The 19197-nt window shown below is 40.0% G+C and overlaps 1 protein-coding gene across 1 annotated transcript; it reads left to right on the forward strand.

The window, feature by feature from the left end:
• Positions 1 to 10963: 10963 nt before the first annotated feature.
• LOC147613864 (uncharacterized) lies at positions 10964 to 14352 on the forward strand. The gene is made up of 5 exons (XM_086781838.1): positions 10964 to 11145; positions 11237 to 11343; positions 11951 to 12362; positions 12705 to 12895; positions 13044 to 14352. Exons 2-5 carry the CDS (start codon positions 11275 to 11277, stop codon positions 14085 to 14087), a joined length of 1716 nt encoding a protein of 571 aa, XP_086637964.1. The 5' UTR covers positions 10964 to 11145; positions 11237 to 11274; the 3' UTR covers positions 14088 to 14352.
• Positions 14353 to 19197: the final 4845 nt, after the last annotated feature.

The following is a 19197-nucleotide window of genomic DNA, read 5'->3' on the forward strand; positions in this document are numbered from 1 at the left end:
TTAGGGAGGAACAAACCATGTGTTCCTTAGGAAGGAACGAACCTTGTGCTCCCCGAGCCCATTACAATCCACCTTCAACTTGATATTGAGTATGCACCTATGTATAAGAGGATAGAGGTTTACTTGATGCAACAATCAACAATTAAGGAAAAATACTTTTAACTTAAAAAGAAAGTGGAAGACTGCACACAAGCCCAAGTAAAAGATGTCCATATCCCTAAAAGGTAGAGTCAAAGAATTAGCAAAGGACAATGACTTGATAAGTGTAAAGTATGCATCAAGAGAAAAGAACATTGAAGCTCAAAGGAAACAAATCCAACAACTACAAGGGAATCTACAAAGAAAAGAAAGATAACTCAAAGCAACCTATGTACATTATGTAAAGGACCCCAAGACTGAACAAGGATGTCTAGACATGATGCAAGGAAGGCTCACTCATGTTGAAGACTTAGTAGCTCTTTATGAAAAGATATTTCCAAAATTGGAGACAAAGGTATTCACACTATCACCCTCTAGTCAAACTGGTCAAACCCAACACTTCAGTGGTTCTAGACCACTGAAGTGTTGGAGACAAAGGTATTCACACTATCACCCTCTAGTCAAACTGGTCAAACCCAACACTTCAGTGGTTCTAAACCACTTAGTTGGTGTCTTCCAATAATCGTGCTATATTAGATTGTGTCCAATGTGGTGGCTGGAACCACACTAGTTTGTAGGAGCCATCTTAGTCAGTTTTTTGATGTCTAGACTAGAGTCTAGCAGACACAACACTAGTCTCTGCAAGAGCCATCTCAGTCGGTTTTCTGATGTCTAGACTAGAGTCCAGAAAATATCCAAACTGTGTTGGCTTAGATGAAAGATAGAAGCACAAAACATACATTAATATACCAAAGCTCTTGAGGAAAGAGAGAGAGAGAAGAGAGAGATTCCATAAGCAAGAATATTATAGAAAACTCCCTAGGAGGCTCAATACAAGAAACTCCCTAGGAGGCTCAATACAGGAAACAACACAGTAAACTAATAACTCTCCAGATCATAGACATGCTAGAGAGTACAAGGAACTTCTACATCTCATTCATATAAAACCAACTAAACCCATCTATCAAATACACATCCAAGATGGTACCAACCTCTTCCTCGAATATACACTTTGTCCCCATACATGCATGGATTCAACCAGGTACTACCTATTGGCCCCCAAGATAATTACAAAGAGAAAAATGTTATTCAAGTAGGAGCTCTTGATGATCATAATGGGCCATCACGCTGTCAATGGTGGGCTGTTTTAGCACTGAGCTTGTAGACCATTGGCGGTAAACTCTTGGATCTAGTTCAGCCTCACCCAAAACCTGGCACGTCTGAGGAAAAAGCCCATGTTTTGTACCTTCAACCTATTCCCTGGGTTGGGAGGCTTTTTGGATCAGGTTATGTTCTATCCTAGCCTAGCCTCTACCTAGAGTAAATTATATTTTTCTGGTTGAATTGTATCGAGTTGTATGCCCTACTGAGAGTCAGTCGTACCTCAACCCTTCTCTTTCTTCTGGTTTTTGGAAATCCACCACAATGATCTTGGCTTCTAGGTGTATTGGCTCCTAGCTCTCTCTATGCCTGCATGGTTTCCACCCTACTATTTGGGCAGCAAAACATGGGGTGCTGCTAAGAGTTATAGAGTGATTGCATCATCGGTGTAGGACATGCCATTCTTGAAATTTGTTTGTGTACCGTGCAAATGCTTTCTTCTTCTTTGTCATTTGTTTTGACCAAATCTACTAATAGTCTATTTTTGTCCTCTCTAAGCCCCTTCCACATTTCTTACTCTTTGGTGTAACCATTCTTGAAATTTGTTTTTTAGCTCGAACTTAGCCTTGTGCTTATCCTTAAGTTATTAGATCTCTGCCTCTTTTGGCTACCTCAGTGTCTGAACATGCATGGGTTTAGCATACTACTCCTTGGTGGCTTCCTTTTCCTTAGCATTTATTCATGGATGGACTTGGTGAATTGCTTTTCACCTTCTTTATTAGCTCTTTGATGGCATCTTTGTTCTTTTCCTACTACCCCTTGAACTCTTTGACTAATCCATCCAGTTCTTGTATATGTGATGGAGTACTTGTTCTGCTTTTTATTTCTCCTCTTGTTGCCACATGGTATTATCCATTGGCATGTCTACCTTAAGAGCCAGCTCCCTTCTAGTGGTCGTTTCCTGCCTTCTTACCTTTTGCTTTCAAGTTCTTGAATTTTTCTTTCCATTCTTTTTATAATTGTTTATTCAGCTCCTTGACCATATGGATTTATGGTGTCATATCCTCCTTGGAAACTGGATACATGTTTTCTCGTAAGCATTCCTCTACCTTTGAATTCACGGGTTACGGCCTATCTTGCTGTCCTTGGCCTCATCTAGATTTTTGTCATCTTTCTTGAGCTCTCTACAACAAGTGGGGGTGGGTGCTTCTAGCACGACGTTTAGCTTGTCAAAGTATTCCTCCCACACTATTTTGAGTTCATCTATCGCATCTTCCTCCCATTCTTCCATTTTGGTGGCATCGAGCTCATACATAACTTGGGTGGTCTCTCTAGATCACATAACACCAATCTGGCCTCCACTTGGCTCAGCTTGACTTGATGTTTATTGGCTCTTTCCTATATGCTTCGGACTACCTCCAAATGTTTTTTCATTATATTATTTGCTCTTTGCTTGGCCTCTTCTGCTTTGGTGGTGGCATTAGTGAGGCCATCTTTGATGATCTAGGTTTCTTGCTCTTGCTTGGCCACAATTGCCTTGAGGTTGGCTAACTCCTTGGTTATGTTCTTGTTTGTTTTTTGTAATATTGCCACTTGTTCTTTGAGTTTTTGGCCTTATTGCACTTCATGAAGCATTTACCAACAATAATTTATGTCTACTCTCCTAAAGCTCCCTGTGTCTCTACTGTAGGCTCATCCTAAGGTTCTAGATCCAATGTACCTAACCCAATGCTTCTTGTGCCAATCTAGTCTCCTCTAGTGTGTTTGGAAATAAAGAAGTCCTAGTGGTTATCACAACCTACCTCATAAGTTGTATATGCCAAGAGAGTGAATTAGGATACCCAACGAGGGATCTCCCCAATTTTCATGACTTCTTGATTCATCTTAGGGCAAGGAGACCTTGTGTAGTTTCTAATGATGTGGGTGCCTCCCTCTCCTGCTACTGCTAATATTCTGGTCTCTAGCTAGGTAAACCATTATTTTTATCTCCAAAGTTAAACTTCCTTTTTTGTGAGGTTTCAGATATGGTGAACTTCATATTTTCTAGGACTATCCTTGGTGGTGGCAAGGGGGAATTCCTACCACCACAGTGGTGGTTATTGCAGAGCTATTATTGCTATGGGTTCTAGTTGGTCTTCTTTAGGCTATTTCTCCTCCTCTCCTAGGATGTCGCTTCCTTCTCCAATTTTTTCTTGATGTTCTTGGTTTAGAACGGGGGTATCTTGTTTGTCCTATTGTCCTTGTTGGTCCTCTGGCATTGTCATTCCTTGGAAGAGTTCTTTTAGGTGTACCTCTATCTTTGTTTTGTTGGTGCTCCTCCTCAGGTTGGCTATCTCCCACTTAAGATTATTGTAGAGAACTTCTGCCTATTCCACCTTAACCCCTAGATCTACCTATGCCACCTTAGCCCCTGACTCTGTTGCCTAGATGATCCCATAAATCCTCTGGGATATATAATAAGGCTTATAAACTAGGTTAATCATCTCCACTATGAAATGCATGCACTGTTCTCTATTTTCATTTGGATTTCCTATTATATTATCTTCTTTTGTTGTTTTTAAAGCCCTAAACTATCTTATTAAAACCCTTTCCTCTGCCTAAGGTATGTCTTTCATGAGCAGGTACCTTGAATACTTCTACCATATAACTGGATGTAAATGGGACTATTCTATTGACAACTTGATGCTTTTCCTCTTTTGCAGCTTCTTCAACTATTATCTACATAGAGATTGATTTACATCTCTTCCTATGGTAGTTACGTGAACTGCTCTAGGCTGACTTTTTCCAACCACTCCTCGTCTGTTTTTATTTCATGTGGTAGGGTCAAGCAAAGGTGCTCAAATTCCACCATTCTTACTACATGTGGGGCAATGTAAACGGAGAAAGTGAGCAAGGTGTGTAGTAGGCGTTAGGACTACCCCATCCAATGTTTGTAGCTCAAAGGTTCCAATCCCTAACTTCCTTTGGATTCTATATGGTCCAGTTCACCTCATTTTTAGTTTTCTAAGATGTGGCCCTATTCTTGAATTGAATAATAGGACTGGATTTCCTTCTTGAAAGATTATGAACTTGTTGTTCATATCCACTTGCAACTTCCTTCTCTTTTGCACTATCTCAATTTTCCAGGTCCTAACCAGCCTTTCTTCATCCAATTCTAGCAACTATTGAATTTTGTGGTTCTCTGAGTCTTTTGGACTCAACCTTTCTATGATAGCTATCTTGAGACTAGGTACTAAGAATTTCATAGGTACTACATCACACTCCTTTGAAAATTTGTGAGCATCCTTAAGCACAGTGGGCCACCAAAGTCTAGCTTGAAATACATTTTTTCTTGTTATATCTCCGGAGAAGAGACCTCCACTTACCCCTTGATGTGTTTCGGCCAGGACAGCTTGATGTTCATGATCCGAGACACATCTTCTTAATATTTGGTCTATGCCCATTTTGTATAGCTAACATGCTATCCTCATGAATGACTTGCTCCTCAAGACCAACTTTTTCCTTTGATCTCTATCCATGTTTTCCAAAAAAGAGACATCTATCAGGAATTGCATCATCTCATCATACCAATTGCTCTTGTCTTGATCTACCAAGAATAGATGTGCATCTGGAAAATCGTCTTCTGCTCCCACAGGGGCTTCACCAGGACTCCAGTCTGATAGAAAGTCTACAACCACTGCATGTTCCTTACATGGCATGTGCTTGATGATGAAGGTGAATTCCTTTAATAACAATATCCATCTTGCCAATTTACCTACTAAATCTAGCTTGTTCAGCCAGGTACATCAGTGCCTTGTGATTCACATAAAATTCAAACAAATTTTCCATAAGCAATGCCTGAACTTCTTGATGGAGGAGATCATCCCCAATGCTTCCTTCTCCGTGGTGGAATATTTTATCTCTGCCTTTGCAAGTCTTCTTGTTGCATAATATACTAGTGAAAATCAACCTTTTTGTGCTTCTTGCACCAATGCACTCCCAATGGTCACATCTAATGCATCCACAAATACATGAAAGACTAGCTCAAAGTTTGGTTGTTGTAGGATAGGTACAAATGCTAGAGTCTTCTTTAGATTCCAGAATGCCTCCTGACATCCTCCAAACCAAGGATACTAAGTGTTCAAAAAGTCAAGTAGTACAATGACTGCAACATTTGCTAAAAATCTCAGGAACCTACTATGCCAATTGATTTGGCCAAAAAATTCAGCCAATTCCTTGATGTTCCTTGGTGCTTGTAACCTCACAATCACCTCCACCTTCACCAAATCCACTACCAAGCCACTTTTACTAACACCACATTGTCTGTAGTTTTGTAAATACATACTTTTCTAGTTAGCCTTGCTTTTCTACACTTTTCCAGACATAGCACTAGGTGATGATGCAGATGCTCGGACTTCTTTCTAAACACACTGAAGTCATCAATGAACACCCTCATGAATGTGGTGAGATATTCGTCAAAGATTTCTTATACCATCCATTTTGCTGGTGCATTCATGAGGCCAAAAGTCGTGCGAGTGCCCCCCCCATTCTGTGATGAAAGCAGTCTTTTCTTAAGCTTTGAGAGCCATCTATACCTGATTGTAACCACTAAATCCATCCAAGGAGTACATTTCATGTCCTCCTACTGCATCCAGACATGAGTCCAAAAGTGAGTTAGTAAATGACTACGGAAAGAGATCTGCATTTGTGGTTGCATTTAATTTGTGTTAGACCTTTGAGATATTGAAGGATGCTTTCTTGAAGAGATTCCGAAAGCATAAGACAACCACCCAAGTTATGGATAAACTACAGAGGCTAAGCTACCCCAGTAGAAGATTATGCCTCAGAGTTCAAGGCCTTGCTAATGAGGCTGGATAAGCCTAATCAATTAATGTAATAGCCACTCTGAATTAGTGGTTTGTGATAGGCCTAACACTCCAATAAGTAATAGCATCCACAAATCTCAACACACTCACATTCGAACAAGTGGTGGTAGTAACTGTTAGAGCAAAGAGAGTATTGAAGAAAGAGCCCAAGAAGAAGAAGAAGAAGAGGGCTCAGAAAGGCAAAAGAGGGAGAATCCTCCTCAGAGTTTGGAGAGGAAACTTCAAGTGAAGACATTATCTTGGACTCAAAAATCGATAAAGAGCGGAAGCCTCAAAAGAAGAGAGGCATGAAGCAAGTAGTGGATGTTAAGCAAGAAGAATTGAAAGCCACCTTGGCCAAGGTAACCGAAAGACACATAGGAATTGTAATTATGGAGGAAGGATGAATGCCTAGTGCATAAAGTGTAAGAACTAGGTACACATCAAGGAACTAGGTACACATCAAGGAAGTGGATGTTAAGCAAGAAGAATTGAAAGCCACCTTGGCCAAGGTAACCGAAAGACACATAGTAATTGGTAATTATGGAGGAAGTATGAATGCCTAGTGCATAAAGTGTAAGAACTAGGTACACATCAAGGAAGAGTGTAAGATGCCCCCTGTAATGTGCCATCTGTGGACAAATACTAATACAACATGAGAAATAAGAATCCAAGAGTAACTAAGTTAGTAGTCTCACATGTCATTTGATTAAACTAGGCAAATTCATACATAGTAGTTGCAGAAAAAAGGTAACAACCATATCTTGAGTAGCTAGTATTTAATGGCGTAAAAAAATTTAGATAGAAAATAATATGCTTAGGTTTAGTCAAATATAATTGATCCATAAATATAGTTAGGGTTAGTCCAATATGATTGATTAAGTTGATCCATAAATCAACAATAATGCTCCCTTAAAAAAATATAATCGCTTAGGTTTTATCTTGCTAGCTTGAGTTATCTATTGCCTTGATCATTAACATATATGTGTGTCAAATTTTGTTACCTTTGGGGTAAAATTTCCAATGTTTGACAAACATATGTAGTGATTAATATAAAATTTTCATTTTAATGTTGAAAATTTTATGAAGAAATATCGAACTAAAACTTTACTTAGGTAAACATATGGTGACTTCATCATTCTCATTAAGATGCTAATCAAATAATCTACATCTCAATTTCAAGTCTTCTATGAAGATAAATACCTAATCAATTATAGATCTCATAATTAAAATTTCGAGTCAATTTCAAGTCTTTTATGAAGATAACTACCTAGTCTATTATAGATCTATAAATATCTAGTCAATTATAGATCTCCCGAACTAAAACTTTACTTAGGCAAAAATTTGGTGACTTTATCATTCTCATTAAGATGCTAATCAAATAATCTACTTCTCAATTTCAAGTCTTCTATGAAGATAACTACCTAATCAATTGTAAATTTCCTCATAATTAAAATGTCGAGTCAATTTCAAGTCTTTTATGAGGATAACTGCCTAGTCAATATAGATCTATAACTATCTAGTCAATTATAGATCTCCTTGATTAAAATTTGAATGCTTTAAATAACAATGGTTATGATAAGGTGGTTCAATGTCGATGTCCCTGTCGATGTCCACATCAACTCATAATAATTTAAATATTTAAGTAAACATATTGTGTGTATACAGAACAAATATAGCTTTTAAAATTTCCCTTAAAACTATTGTAAGTGAAAAGAAAAAGTATGCAACAATAAATTCTTAAAGGCACTATAGACATGTGTTTCAAATATATTAAAGGCACTACAAGCATGTGTTTTAAATATATATTATTAAGGACCATTATTGAGCCTTGTAATGCTTCTAACTTGATCCTTATAATAATGATCATGGGCATCCATATCAGTTTAACTCCATGCTAAAAGGGGTGACAACATGCCACTCTTTTGAGATATAATTGAATTTAATAGGTTAATGATTTTAGAACTACAACCTTTTTCTCCACACAAAAAGTTAAATACTTGGGATCCATAAAATTTATTGTCTACTCCTACATTGAAGTGCCTAGGAGCCGTGGAACAATGTTTTAATAATGTTTCTTAAAGATAAACATTGTTTCTCATTCTCCACTACACATGTAGAGAATATGGAAGAATAGTGTGATCATCAATAACTCAAAAGCAGGTAGAACTTTACACAATAATATGGGGGAAAAGGAAGCCTTATAATAATGACGTCAAATGCTAATGCTCAATCTTTGAATAAAGTGGCAACTTAAGGCTAAGATAGAGGGGAGCACTTCAAATCTCATAAATGTCAAACCTTGGAATGAAAATAACATATTCCTCTAGGTTTCTTCATAATGTCTAGAGCATTATGAATAAAGTTACATTAGAATTTAGTACATGTCATACATATTGATTTGCTTTATTATACTCTTAGCATAGAGCTCTCTAGATTGTTTGTTTATAAAGTTTTAAAATCACATAGTGAGCAAGGTGATGTCCTAGTCCATAGTTTGTATTTTTTGCATCAATTCGAACTCCTAACGTGCGATTTCATGTGATTAGGAAAGTCTCAAGTTTGAGCAAGAGCTTTGTTTTTTCATTTCACCATTTAGATCATGTTTCACTCCCACCTATCATTAGACATGGATGGTAGTTTCATTGTTTAAACTCATCAAATTACTAAATTATATCCATTTTTCCTTCTAAATTTTAGCGATTAAAGCTAAGTGAATGGTAACCTCAATAGTGTCCAATGTATATAGACATGGTTAGTGGATGCCATTTTTAACCGTGCTTTACTACTAAATAATTTCTAATTTGAAAGATTGAAGCTACACATAGAAGGTTACTTAGATACAATATGCTAGCTATAGCTTCTTACAACTGGTAAAAAATAGAGTTTAGAATGTGTGTGCTAACAATTAGTCAAGCCATAGCAATGCAAGAAAGTGTTTGACTAAGTGTTAACAAAATGTTGCAAAACTCATTGATAAGAATTCTTACATTTGAAATTTTATGTTAATGATATTCCACCTTGTCTCAATGGGCTTATATGAAAGTTTAGGACATCTTTTTTAGAAATAGGTTAAATGTGTTAAGTAGAAGCACGTGTATGTTAGACTCATTACAAGTTAGTTAAACTATATGGATGGGCTAGATTTACAAGATTTCTCTACCTTAATAGCCTTCTCGGTTCATTAATTACCCATGGGAGCAATTGTGACATCCTTTGTTCAAAAACTATAATACGTTGACACTCATTAAGATTTTCTCTTATCTACACAGCTTGTATCTCCCCACCCAAATGTTTTGTTGTGAGCTAAGAATAAGGGCTCAAAGGACCTTCACTTTAAACCCATTGATTACGAGCATACACTTTTTGACAATTTTGAGCATATATATGAGTGAAAGGTAGACCTCTAAGCCCATTAGAAGATATCCACATACATGGATAGCACATGGCTTTGGAACCCCTATGTTCAGGGTCAAATTTATCCTTCCCTATATTCAATCATCCCTACATGAGATGCATGGCTCAAGTGTCACCTTCCCTATATTCAATCATCCCTAAATGAGATGTATGGCTCAAGTGTCACCTTCCCTATATTCAATCATCCCTACATGAGATGTATGGCTCAAGTGTCACCTTCCCTATATTCAATCATCCTGCTATCAACCTCGGGCTTGAGCTACTGGCATGCTACCAAGTTAGGGTGTTTACACACCTAGTGCAACAAGAAACATGTAGACAATAGCTATGAACTCGTGCCCTTAGCAAATAATCATGTGATCATGTTCTATGAGTGGAAAATATGTGTGTAAGCATCATAAGGGGATTTAAACATTTATGCCCTGTATTGAGCTACTATGATGTTGGTACTTAACTTAAATGGCCAAAATAATTCACTTTTGTGCCACTCGTTAAAAGTTTGTGTAAAAGGCCTTTAACTCTGTTATGTTTTAGGATATTTTCTATACATGGCTCACATCTCTTGCCCACGATTTTAATTTGAGCTAAGGGAAGGTTCAAAGGTCCTCCATGTCAAATTCATTCATGAAAATAGTCAACACTTTCAACAATTGTAATCATTTGTGACTTTAAGGTAGCCCTTAAAGCCGTAGTGTGAATCTAGCACATGGCTATGAAGCATGGTGTCCAAGGTGGGATCCTTCCTTAAGGCGAGGCTTCTAAAGTAGGAGGTAGTTTTTTGTAGCCAATTTCAATTAGTGAGAGTGCTATTTACTGCGGGCTTCAACTTGGCACGCTATTGTGTTAGGGATGTTACACATCTAGTGCAACAAGTAGATGCATATAATGACTATGACCTCATAGGATTGGGCACTATGAACATGTAGCCTTAGCAATGGATGGTTTGAGAAAAAAGAGCAATCTGATCTTAAGGTCTCGTAATGGCTAAGTAATGATACATGTAGGTGCCAAGGTTTTACATCGAAAAGTCAAGGTGTTACAAGTGGGCTAGAGCCAATTGGCCCAAAAAAAGGGTCTCATATTAGTTGGGCGCATATGAGTGCAAGCATCACAAGGGCATTAGCATATCTCTGTAGCCCGCTTGAGATGTGAGCAATCTAATGCTATGTGAAGGTCTACTCTCAACATGGACGGCGAAGGTCTACTCTGAACATGGACGACAAAGGATATTTGGACGAGTGATGTGTCTTTTAAGGTTCAAAGAAAAGGAACAGTGACACACTACCTTATTCACCTTATTCCAATGTAAAGTCAAAAGAAGTTTCACATAATAATAATAAGGCATTATTTTAAGTAATCCAACACAAAAAAAAAAGAAAAAAAAAGACACCTTAGGTGCATTGGAATCAATGAGGGGAACCCGAGAAAAAAAATGACTTTAAATTCACACCCCAACGACGACAATACATAGTGCACAATTTGAAGGGTCCAATGGACAGATTTGTCTGCCCAGCACCCCCCTCTTTTCAACTTTATTTCTTTGGTAAAATCTAAAGTGGGTTTTGTCACACAGCCATAGCCATGCCAGAAGATCTCCCGCCCTAATTGCATCAGCGCTACACCATTTTTACATGCTTTATGGAAGGTAAAGCTTTCTCCTGGAGATTTCTTCTCTTGATTAGAGGGGTTTTTGGCTCAACCTTTGCTTTGATCTGGCATTTCCGCTGTCTCTGCAGAGCTTCTTTGAAACTTTGAGCAGCCTCCCTGGTGAGCAATGGAGAGGAAAAAAAAGCGGGAAAAGCCTCTAGCTAACGGAAGTGCAGCCGATGGCGCATCTGGACAGGTTAATATCGTATTAAGTTTTTTAATTTTGTTTTGCGGGGGGTGGGGGAGGGGGGGGGCCTAAATTTTCAACAATCTTGCCGATATTTGGGGTTCATGTTTTGTTTAAAATTTTTCCTGGCTGTTGTTGTTCAGGGGTTCTTTACCTCTCTGATTTTTTTCCCCCTTATAGGATCAGCTTAGGTGAAATTTTCGGGGGTTTCACCACTGTAATTTCACTTAATAAAGAAAAGAAACTAATTAGTAATTAATTTTATATTAAAGTATCCCCAAAATTGTTTCTAAATGCCTGTGTCAGTCCATTTCTAAATGCCTGTGTCAGTCCATTTCATAAGAAAAACACCCTTAAATTGTGTCTCGGGGGTTTCAACCAGTGTAATTTCACCTGATAAAAAAGACCACTTAATAAAGCCTGTCTTAATCAATTTATTAATTTTATAGTAAATTATTCCCACCAAAGTTTTGATCCAAGTCCAGTCAGAGCTCTAATGCCTGTTAGAAATATCCTCTTTTTGTGTGTCTTTTTTTCTTCCAGAATTGTGATGGTAGTTTTCTTATCACGATGATGCAATAAATTTAAATTTGTCTCAATTTTTCTGTTTTTTTAGCCTGGAGATGTACATTTATGGCAAAGAGAAGTTGAACAACAGGGGACTGCAAAAAAGCTTGCAAGTGGTGCTGCCAATGATAGCCCCACCCAGCCTTTTCTTCCGTCATTGAACTGGTCATTTGCTCAACACCCATCAGCTCAGCAGCAGTCTGCACACGCCTCGATGCTGCAGCAACATGGACAGGGGGCACTCCAACAAGCCACATCACAACAAGGGCCACAAGGGGGGTCTCAACCACTGACATCTGGATGGCAAAGTCCGGAAGCATTTGGACAAAGTGCAGGGCCTGGACACCCCCACCCATTTCAACCGGGACTGGGTGAGTCTAATTGGCAGCAGGCTGCAGCAGGTGCACAGGGCATGGCTGGCAGGCCCCCTCCTTTCACCTTTCCACACCCACCATATCCAGGTATGGACCACAAAACATCTCAATAGTCTGCATTGGTTGTTTGGTGCTTTAGGAAGCAGCACTGATTGATACTAGCACAGCCAAGTCTTTAAATCCTTAGTGGGCGCCTTCATGAGAAATTCAGCACGACAGTTTATGTATGAAGATTTGAAGGCGAAAGTCGTCATGTCTTCATACACAAACGTTTATACATGTGCTTTTGGGTGCTGTGCTGATGCACATGGGGATATTATAATTTATGGCATGTAATGTGCCTATGTATGCGTGCATGCATGGGTATGTAGGCTGCATGCACACATTTAAAGCGTTGCAAGTTAAGTCTTTGATCATTGACTCTTGCAGGGCCCTGGGAGCCGGTTTCTTGGTGGGCACATAATCCATACCAACCTCCCTATCCATATTTATTTCCTGGGTATGGAAGTGGCTATCCATGCCCTATGCCACCTGCCCCATCAATCGGGACAAATCAGCGCGGTCATATCAAGCCACCGCCTGGGCTTTCCCAAAAGCATGTTCGTATTTGGGAAACACAGGTACCCTTTTTACCTTACCCTTGGTAGTTTTCACTTTTGCAGAGTTTTCCTTGGAGAAACTCTAAGTCAATGTCATGTGATTCCTTTCACTTGACAGTCTTCTTGATGAATCGCACAATAATGACACCTGACTCCTTTTGCATGGCAGTCCATGGAAAACATGCAGCTTTGGTCTACAACTACACAGCTTTGGGCAGCTGTTGCCCGAGCAGACGCAGAGATCTCCCTCCAGCGCAGTAAGATTCTGAAGCTGGAGGCTGACTTGCAGGCACTCAAGGCACATCAGGATGGCCTGGTGCCTCAAGTGGAGGCCATAGCTGCCTCTCAGCCTGCGGCAAGGAGGGGACGACGTAAGAAGGCTACTCCAGCTCCTCTCGCAATGGTGGCTGGTTTACCTGCTTCTGAATCTATAACATTGCAGGCACCGGGCAGAAAAGCAAGGACAAACACCAGTAAGGTTGATTTGGCAAAGAAGGCGAAAGAAGCGGAGACAAAAGAGGAAGAGAAGCCCACACTTACCAATCATGTGTCTGGACTAGTTTACAGGCCGCCCGCGGATGCCCAAGATCAGAAGAGCTGTTCGCCAACAATAGGTTTGATTAGGGGCGAAAGCGGGTTGGAGAAAAACCCACTTAGGCAAACATTAGAATATCAAGGCTCCACTAACAACAGGCTTTCTGTGGCTAAAGATGACTTAGCTTTTGGTCATGTGAATCACCACATGAGCCCGTTTAGACCTAGTAGTCTCCCTACAGCAGGAAAGGACAGCAATTGTGAACAGAGCCTTGAAATGAAGGAGAGTATTGTTGTTGGATTTTTGAAGAATACAGGTAACTTGGATCACCAAGGTATAATTGATGCAGCTTCCCCTTTCACAGTGGCAATGAATAGGGGGGACTTGTGCCTTGATGCAAATGGTAATGACATGGCAAAAGATGTGGTTGTGAGATCCCAGTTGCAGACTCACTATGACATCAACAATATTGAGAAGTCTAATGCACTTAGCTCAGGGAAAGTAATCCCTAGCTGGCATTACACAGGAGAAGATGGCTCTGATGAGCAAGATGAGGGTGTAGCCTCTGGGCAAGATGATGATGAGGCAGATGACAATGAGGATGATGATGATGATGAGACCACCTTAGATGACATGCACAGTGAGAAAGTAGGATGGTACTCAATACCCTCTCTATGAAATGGCATTAAGTCAAATGCTGTGTGTGCATTGGGCGTATGTATATCTGGTCACTTCTTTGTAGAATCATATCGAATTTTGCTTTGATAGCTTCCCTTGGTAGCAACATACAGTAAAAAGTAATTTGGGAAGAAGATATAGTCATAGCATGCAGAAGGTAATGACAAATTACTTTTGTCTATGTGATGTTGGACCATCACTGCACCTTGTATTTGACCTGCAAATTTTGGGGTTTTTTTAATCATACACCTTTTATTTGCAGCAGGTACCTTTATCTATAGCTGTGCTGAATGTGATGTGCCTGTAACTTCTTGCTAGAAAGGCATTGTGCTCATCCAAGGCCTCTTCAAGGAACCGATAGTCTAGATATGGGGACCAAGGCTGGTTACAGAAATTGCTGTCCATGAGACGGGCGGGGAGTTGGGCATTGCCTGTCAATCCCTAACAAGCGGCCCAGATGGGTGGGAACATCTGTATCACCAGCCTAAGGTGATCCATATCAGTTGATATGTGGTCAATTGAAACCGCAAGGGAGGTTGCTAGAGAAGGGGGAGGGGGGCGGGCGGGCGTGGGGGAGTGGGGGGGTGGCAGGGCATTTAAAGGAAGTAGAAACAGTTGCCTTTGAAATCAAATTTAAGTCTGTCTTTACACATTTTACTATATTTTCTTCAACCCTCTCAGCCTCCTCAGACATACCTTCCTAACCTTCAGACTTTCATCATGTTAACGTGCTATAATTCTCCACTTTTTGATTTAAGGAGTTGTAATGGCTTGAACCATATAAGTGATTTGCTCTATGTTTGCCTTTATTTTGAACACGATGCCTTCCTTTACAGAAATGATGTGATTTTGCAGCAGTGCCATGAAGTGAGGTGGTGTCATGGCAGACATTAGGTAAGTTGTGGTCTGTTGTATGGCCTTTGATTTGATTGGACACATGAGGACAATCTTTATTTGGCTATGATGTGTCTATTCAAGAGATTTATTATGGGTTTAAAGAAGTATTTATCATAAATGATGAGTAGTTGACAAATTGCAAGGTGTCTGATCTCTAGAATGGATGTCTCTAGAATGGATGTCTTCAGAATATACTTTTGGTGTGCAGCCTGAGTTCTGGGTAATTGGATTTAGTCTCTCGGTAGACAGTCTTCATCCTCGGATTGCAAATAATGTAGGTTCAAGAGTGTGAGGTTCACACACCAGGCACTTTGGATTTATAGCTATGGTTTGGGACTTCATAACAAGTTCAAGGAAGTGCTTTTGAATAGTGAAGGGTTGCATTAATGCTATACCTTAAGATCTATCAACAGACAAGGGAATGTGATGCCTTGTTAAATCCCCCAAGGATCTCCTCGTGATCGTTCCTGGTACGAGACTCGAAACCTGCAAACAAACAAACAGACAACAAGGGGGTGCAGGCTTGACTCACCTCCCAACCATGACAGCCATGGGCGAGCCCACAGTCTTGGCTGTCCCCACCGAGCCACGAGCTAAGCTAACTAGGTTGACGTACCGACCAATCTCCACCTCGCGACGTCCCATACTGCCACGAAGCTACCCTCGCGAGCCTCGAGATTGCTGCCGGTCTTGGTTGCGTAAAGCAAGTGCACGTCTGCACTAGATCCAGGCTCCAAGACCATAGAGCTCTCACAAACTCGCGAGACTCTACATACTTGGGTGCCCGCCCGTTAGTTTATCCCTAACTCAGCTCGCCAATCAGCCTGCCTAGCTCCAAGCTTCCCCAAACCTCGAAGCTAGTCTTGCGTGCATGTAGCACGGTAGATACACACTGTGCACATGACATACTCCCCTTCCTCTAAGAGCTCACTCCTGAGCTCACTAAAAAGCCAGGGTAATCTCTCTGAAGAGTAGTCAATGTCTCCCATGTAGCGTCCTCAACACGATCCTTCCACTTGATCTTGTATTCCGTGATAAGCGTATTACGCAATCTTCTTTCACGAAATCCAAGAATCTTTTCAGGTTCGTGCGGAACAAATGTCATGTCCTCGACATCTATAATTTCTTGAGGAGTAACTAACTGATTTGTTCCACCCAGTACTTCCTTAAGTCTACTGACATGAAATACAAGATGAACTTTCGCATGAGAAGGCAAATCCAATTCATATGCAACGGAACCAATCCGTCGTGTAATACGAAATGGTCCACAATATCTAGGGGATAATTTCGGAGATCGACTCGTTCGTAAAGTCTCGGAATCTTTCGGAACTCGTAAATATACCATCGTTTATTCAGAGAACTCTCTGGGTGAACGATGTCTATTAGAATAAAACCTGTCTTGGTCTTGAGTACTTCTAATAGATTCCTTCGCAACTTGTAACATTTCCTGCATATCTTGCAAAAAATTACGTGCTGCATCATGCTGAAGTCCTGAGAATCCTACTGTAACAGGTGATCTAGGTTGAAAACCATACATAAGCATGAAAGGACTAAAACCTGTACTCGTATGCTTAGTACTGTTATATGCAAATTCTAACATAGGAAGATAATCCTCCCATAAACTCTGTCTTTTGGATACATATGCTCGAAGCATATCCTCCAAAATCTGACTCACTCTTTCAGTCTAGCCATCATATTGAGGATGATCAGAGGAACTCAAATTCAAAGTTGTTTCCAACTTCTCAAAAACAAGTTTCCAAAAATCACTCGTAAACTTAGAGTCCCTATCACTGACTATGTCTTGCGGCGGTAACCCGTACAGTCTAAACAATTGCTCGATAAACTGTCGTGCTAATTGCGTAGCTGTAATAGTCTTCCGGGTTGGTAAAAATCTAGCCATTTTTGTCAAGCGATCTACCACAACCCAAATAGAATCGTGGCCTTGATGTGTTCTTGGCAATCTGGTAATAAAATCCATGGAAATACTTTCCTATTTATTACCTAGGATTTGCAAAGGATGCAACAACCCAGCTTGTCTAAAGCGTTCAGCTTTATTTGCCTGACAAATTTGACACTTGAGAACATAATCTTCTACATACCCTTTCATCTTTGGCCAATAAAAAGTGTGTTTCACTAACGATAGTGTCCTATGTACCCCAGGGTGTCCAGCAAAAGGGGCGTCGTGACACTCCTTAAGAATCTTGGACCTAATGTCCGGGATCTGTGGTACACAAATTTTGTCATTACGGAATAGTAAACCATTTCGAATCATCCACTGGCCTCCTGCAGCCTGAATGGTAGACTGCTCAGTCATCGAGTCTTGGTCAATCAATGAGCTCCCATCCTGGATCTTCTGCCAAAATGGACCAAAATAACTATCAGTCCTGCAAAGCCCTCTCAATGACTGAAATAAGTCAGTAGAAATCTCGGTGAACGACAAAGTATTCACCTCTCGAATTCGACTAAGCGCATCTGCAACACTATTCATGGACCCTTTCCGATAACGGATCTCAAAATCAAAATCTTGCATTAACTCAGCCCATCGAGCTTTCCTTCCTCTCAAATCATCCGCATCACACACATACTTGATTGACTGATGATTAGTCAATACCACAAACTTGGAGCCATATAAATAATGTCTCCAAACCTTGAGAGCATGAATCACAGCATAAAGCTCCTTCTCAAGGGTTGGCTAACAAGATTGAGTGTCGTCTAGCTTTTTACTTTCAAAAGCAACTGGTCTATCATCTTGAAATAGAGCAGTCCCGATAGCATAGTCACTGGCATCAGTTTCAAGAACATAAGGCCGACTAGGATCAGGTAATGCTAAGATAGGTGCTTCCTTGACTTTATCTTTCAAAAGTTTAAAGGCCATATCCAAATTGTTATTCCAAGTGATAGGCTGGTTTGACTTATGTCCACGACCTTTCAATAAGTCGGTCATCGGTAGTGTGAGTTGAGAGTACTCCCGCACAGATTTCCAAAGAAAAACAACAAAACTGAGAAAAGAACGAAGTTGTTTCACTGTTCACGGTATAGGCCAGTCCAGAACCTTCTGAACTCGGTCATAGTCAATGCTCAATCCATCTCTAGTGAAAGAACTCACATTTACTTAATTTAGCATATAGTCGATTCTGTCTTAAAATAGATAAGACAATCGTGAGGTGTCTGACATGATCCTCAAGAGTACGGCTATATATCAAAATATCATCCAGGAACACCATCACAAATTTTTCCAAATGTTCACGAAAAAGATCGTTCATCATTTGCTAGAAAGTAGCTGGAGCATTGGTTAACCCAAAAGGTAATACGAGAAACTCGTAATGGCCATACCTAGTCCGAAAGGTGGTTCTTTCGACATGTCTTTCATGAATACGTATCTGGTGATAGCCAGTACGTAAATCTATCTTCGTGAAATATTTCTCTTCTGCTAACCGGTCAATCAGGTCATCTGATCTAGGGAGAGGATAACGGTGCTTAATTGTCAGCTTGTTCAATCTCTTGTAATCTATACACATTCTCCAGGTATTGTCCTTCTTTCTCCTAAGCAACACAGGTGCACCCCAAGGTGATTTACTTGGACGGATCTGGCCCATCCTCAAATAATCTTCGAGTTGTTTAGCCAACTCATCTTCCTCAGCTTGGCTCATCCTATAAGGTGGAATACTGACAGGATGAGCACCATGAGCACCAAGGATCAAGTCAATATGATGATCTACTGCTTGTTCAGGTGGTAAACCCGATGGTAGTTCCTTAGGAAATATGTCTTGAAACGAATGAAGTATCTTCTGTAATTCTTTGCTTTCAAACACACTTAATTCATTGACATCCATGGAAAGGTATGAGAAATGAAGAAAGTGGAATCAATACACAATGGAAAGCGGTATACAAAGAAGAATCCATTATATTTCCAAAATCAATTGTATTTACAAGAGGTCCCTGAGAGGGATGTATACAATCACCTAAAATACTATACTTGGTGTCCCTATGCTGAAAAGAAAAAATATAACTAGACCAATCTATCTGGACTTGAAGAGTCTTAAACCACTCAATCCCTAATAACAAGTCTACATTTTCTAGGTGCATTACATAGCATTTCAGAGTATCTTTGTAGTCCCGAATCTGGATTGGAAGCATGTCCACCTTTCGATCCCATACTTACCTTCCCGCAGGTAGGCGTACCTCATAGGTATGATCGCTGGGTGTCGTATCA

Source organism: Cibotium barometz, chromosome 43 (assembly GCF_041138505.1).
Source record: "Cibotium barometz isolate CiBa-2024 chromosome 43, ASM4113850v1, whole genome shotgun sequence".
Classification (NCBI taxonomy): Eukaryota; Viridiplantae; Streptophyta; class Polypodiopsida; order Cyatheales; family Cibotiaceae; genus Cibotium; species Cibotium barometz.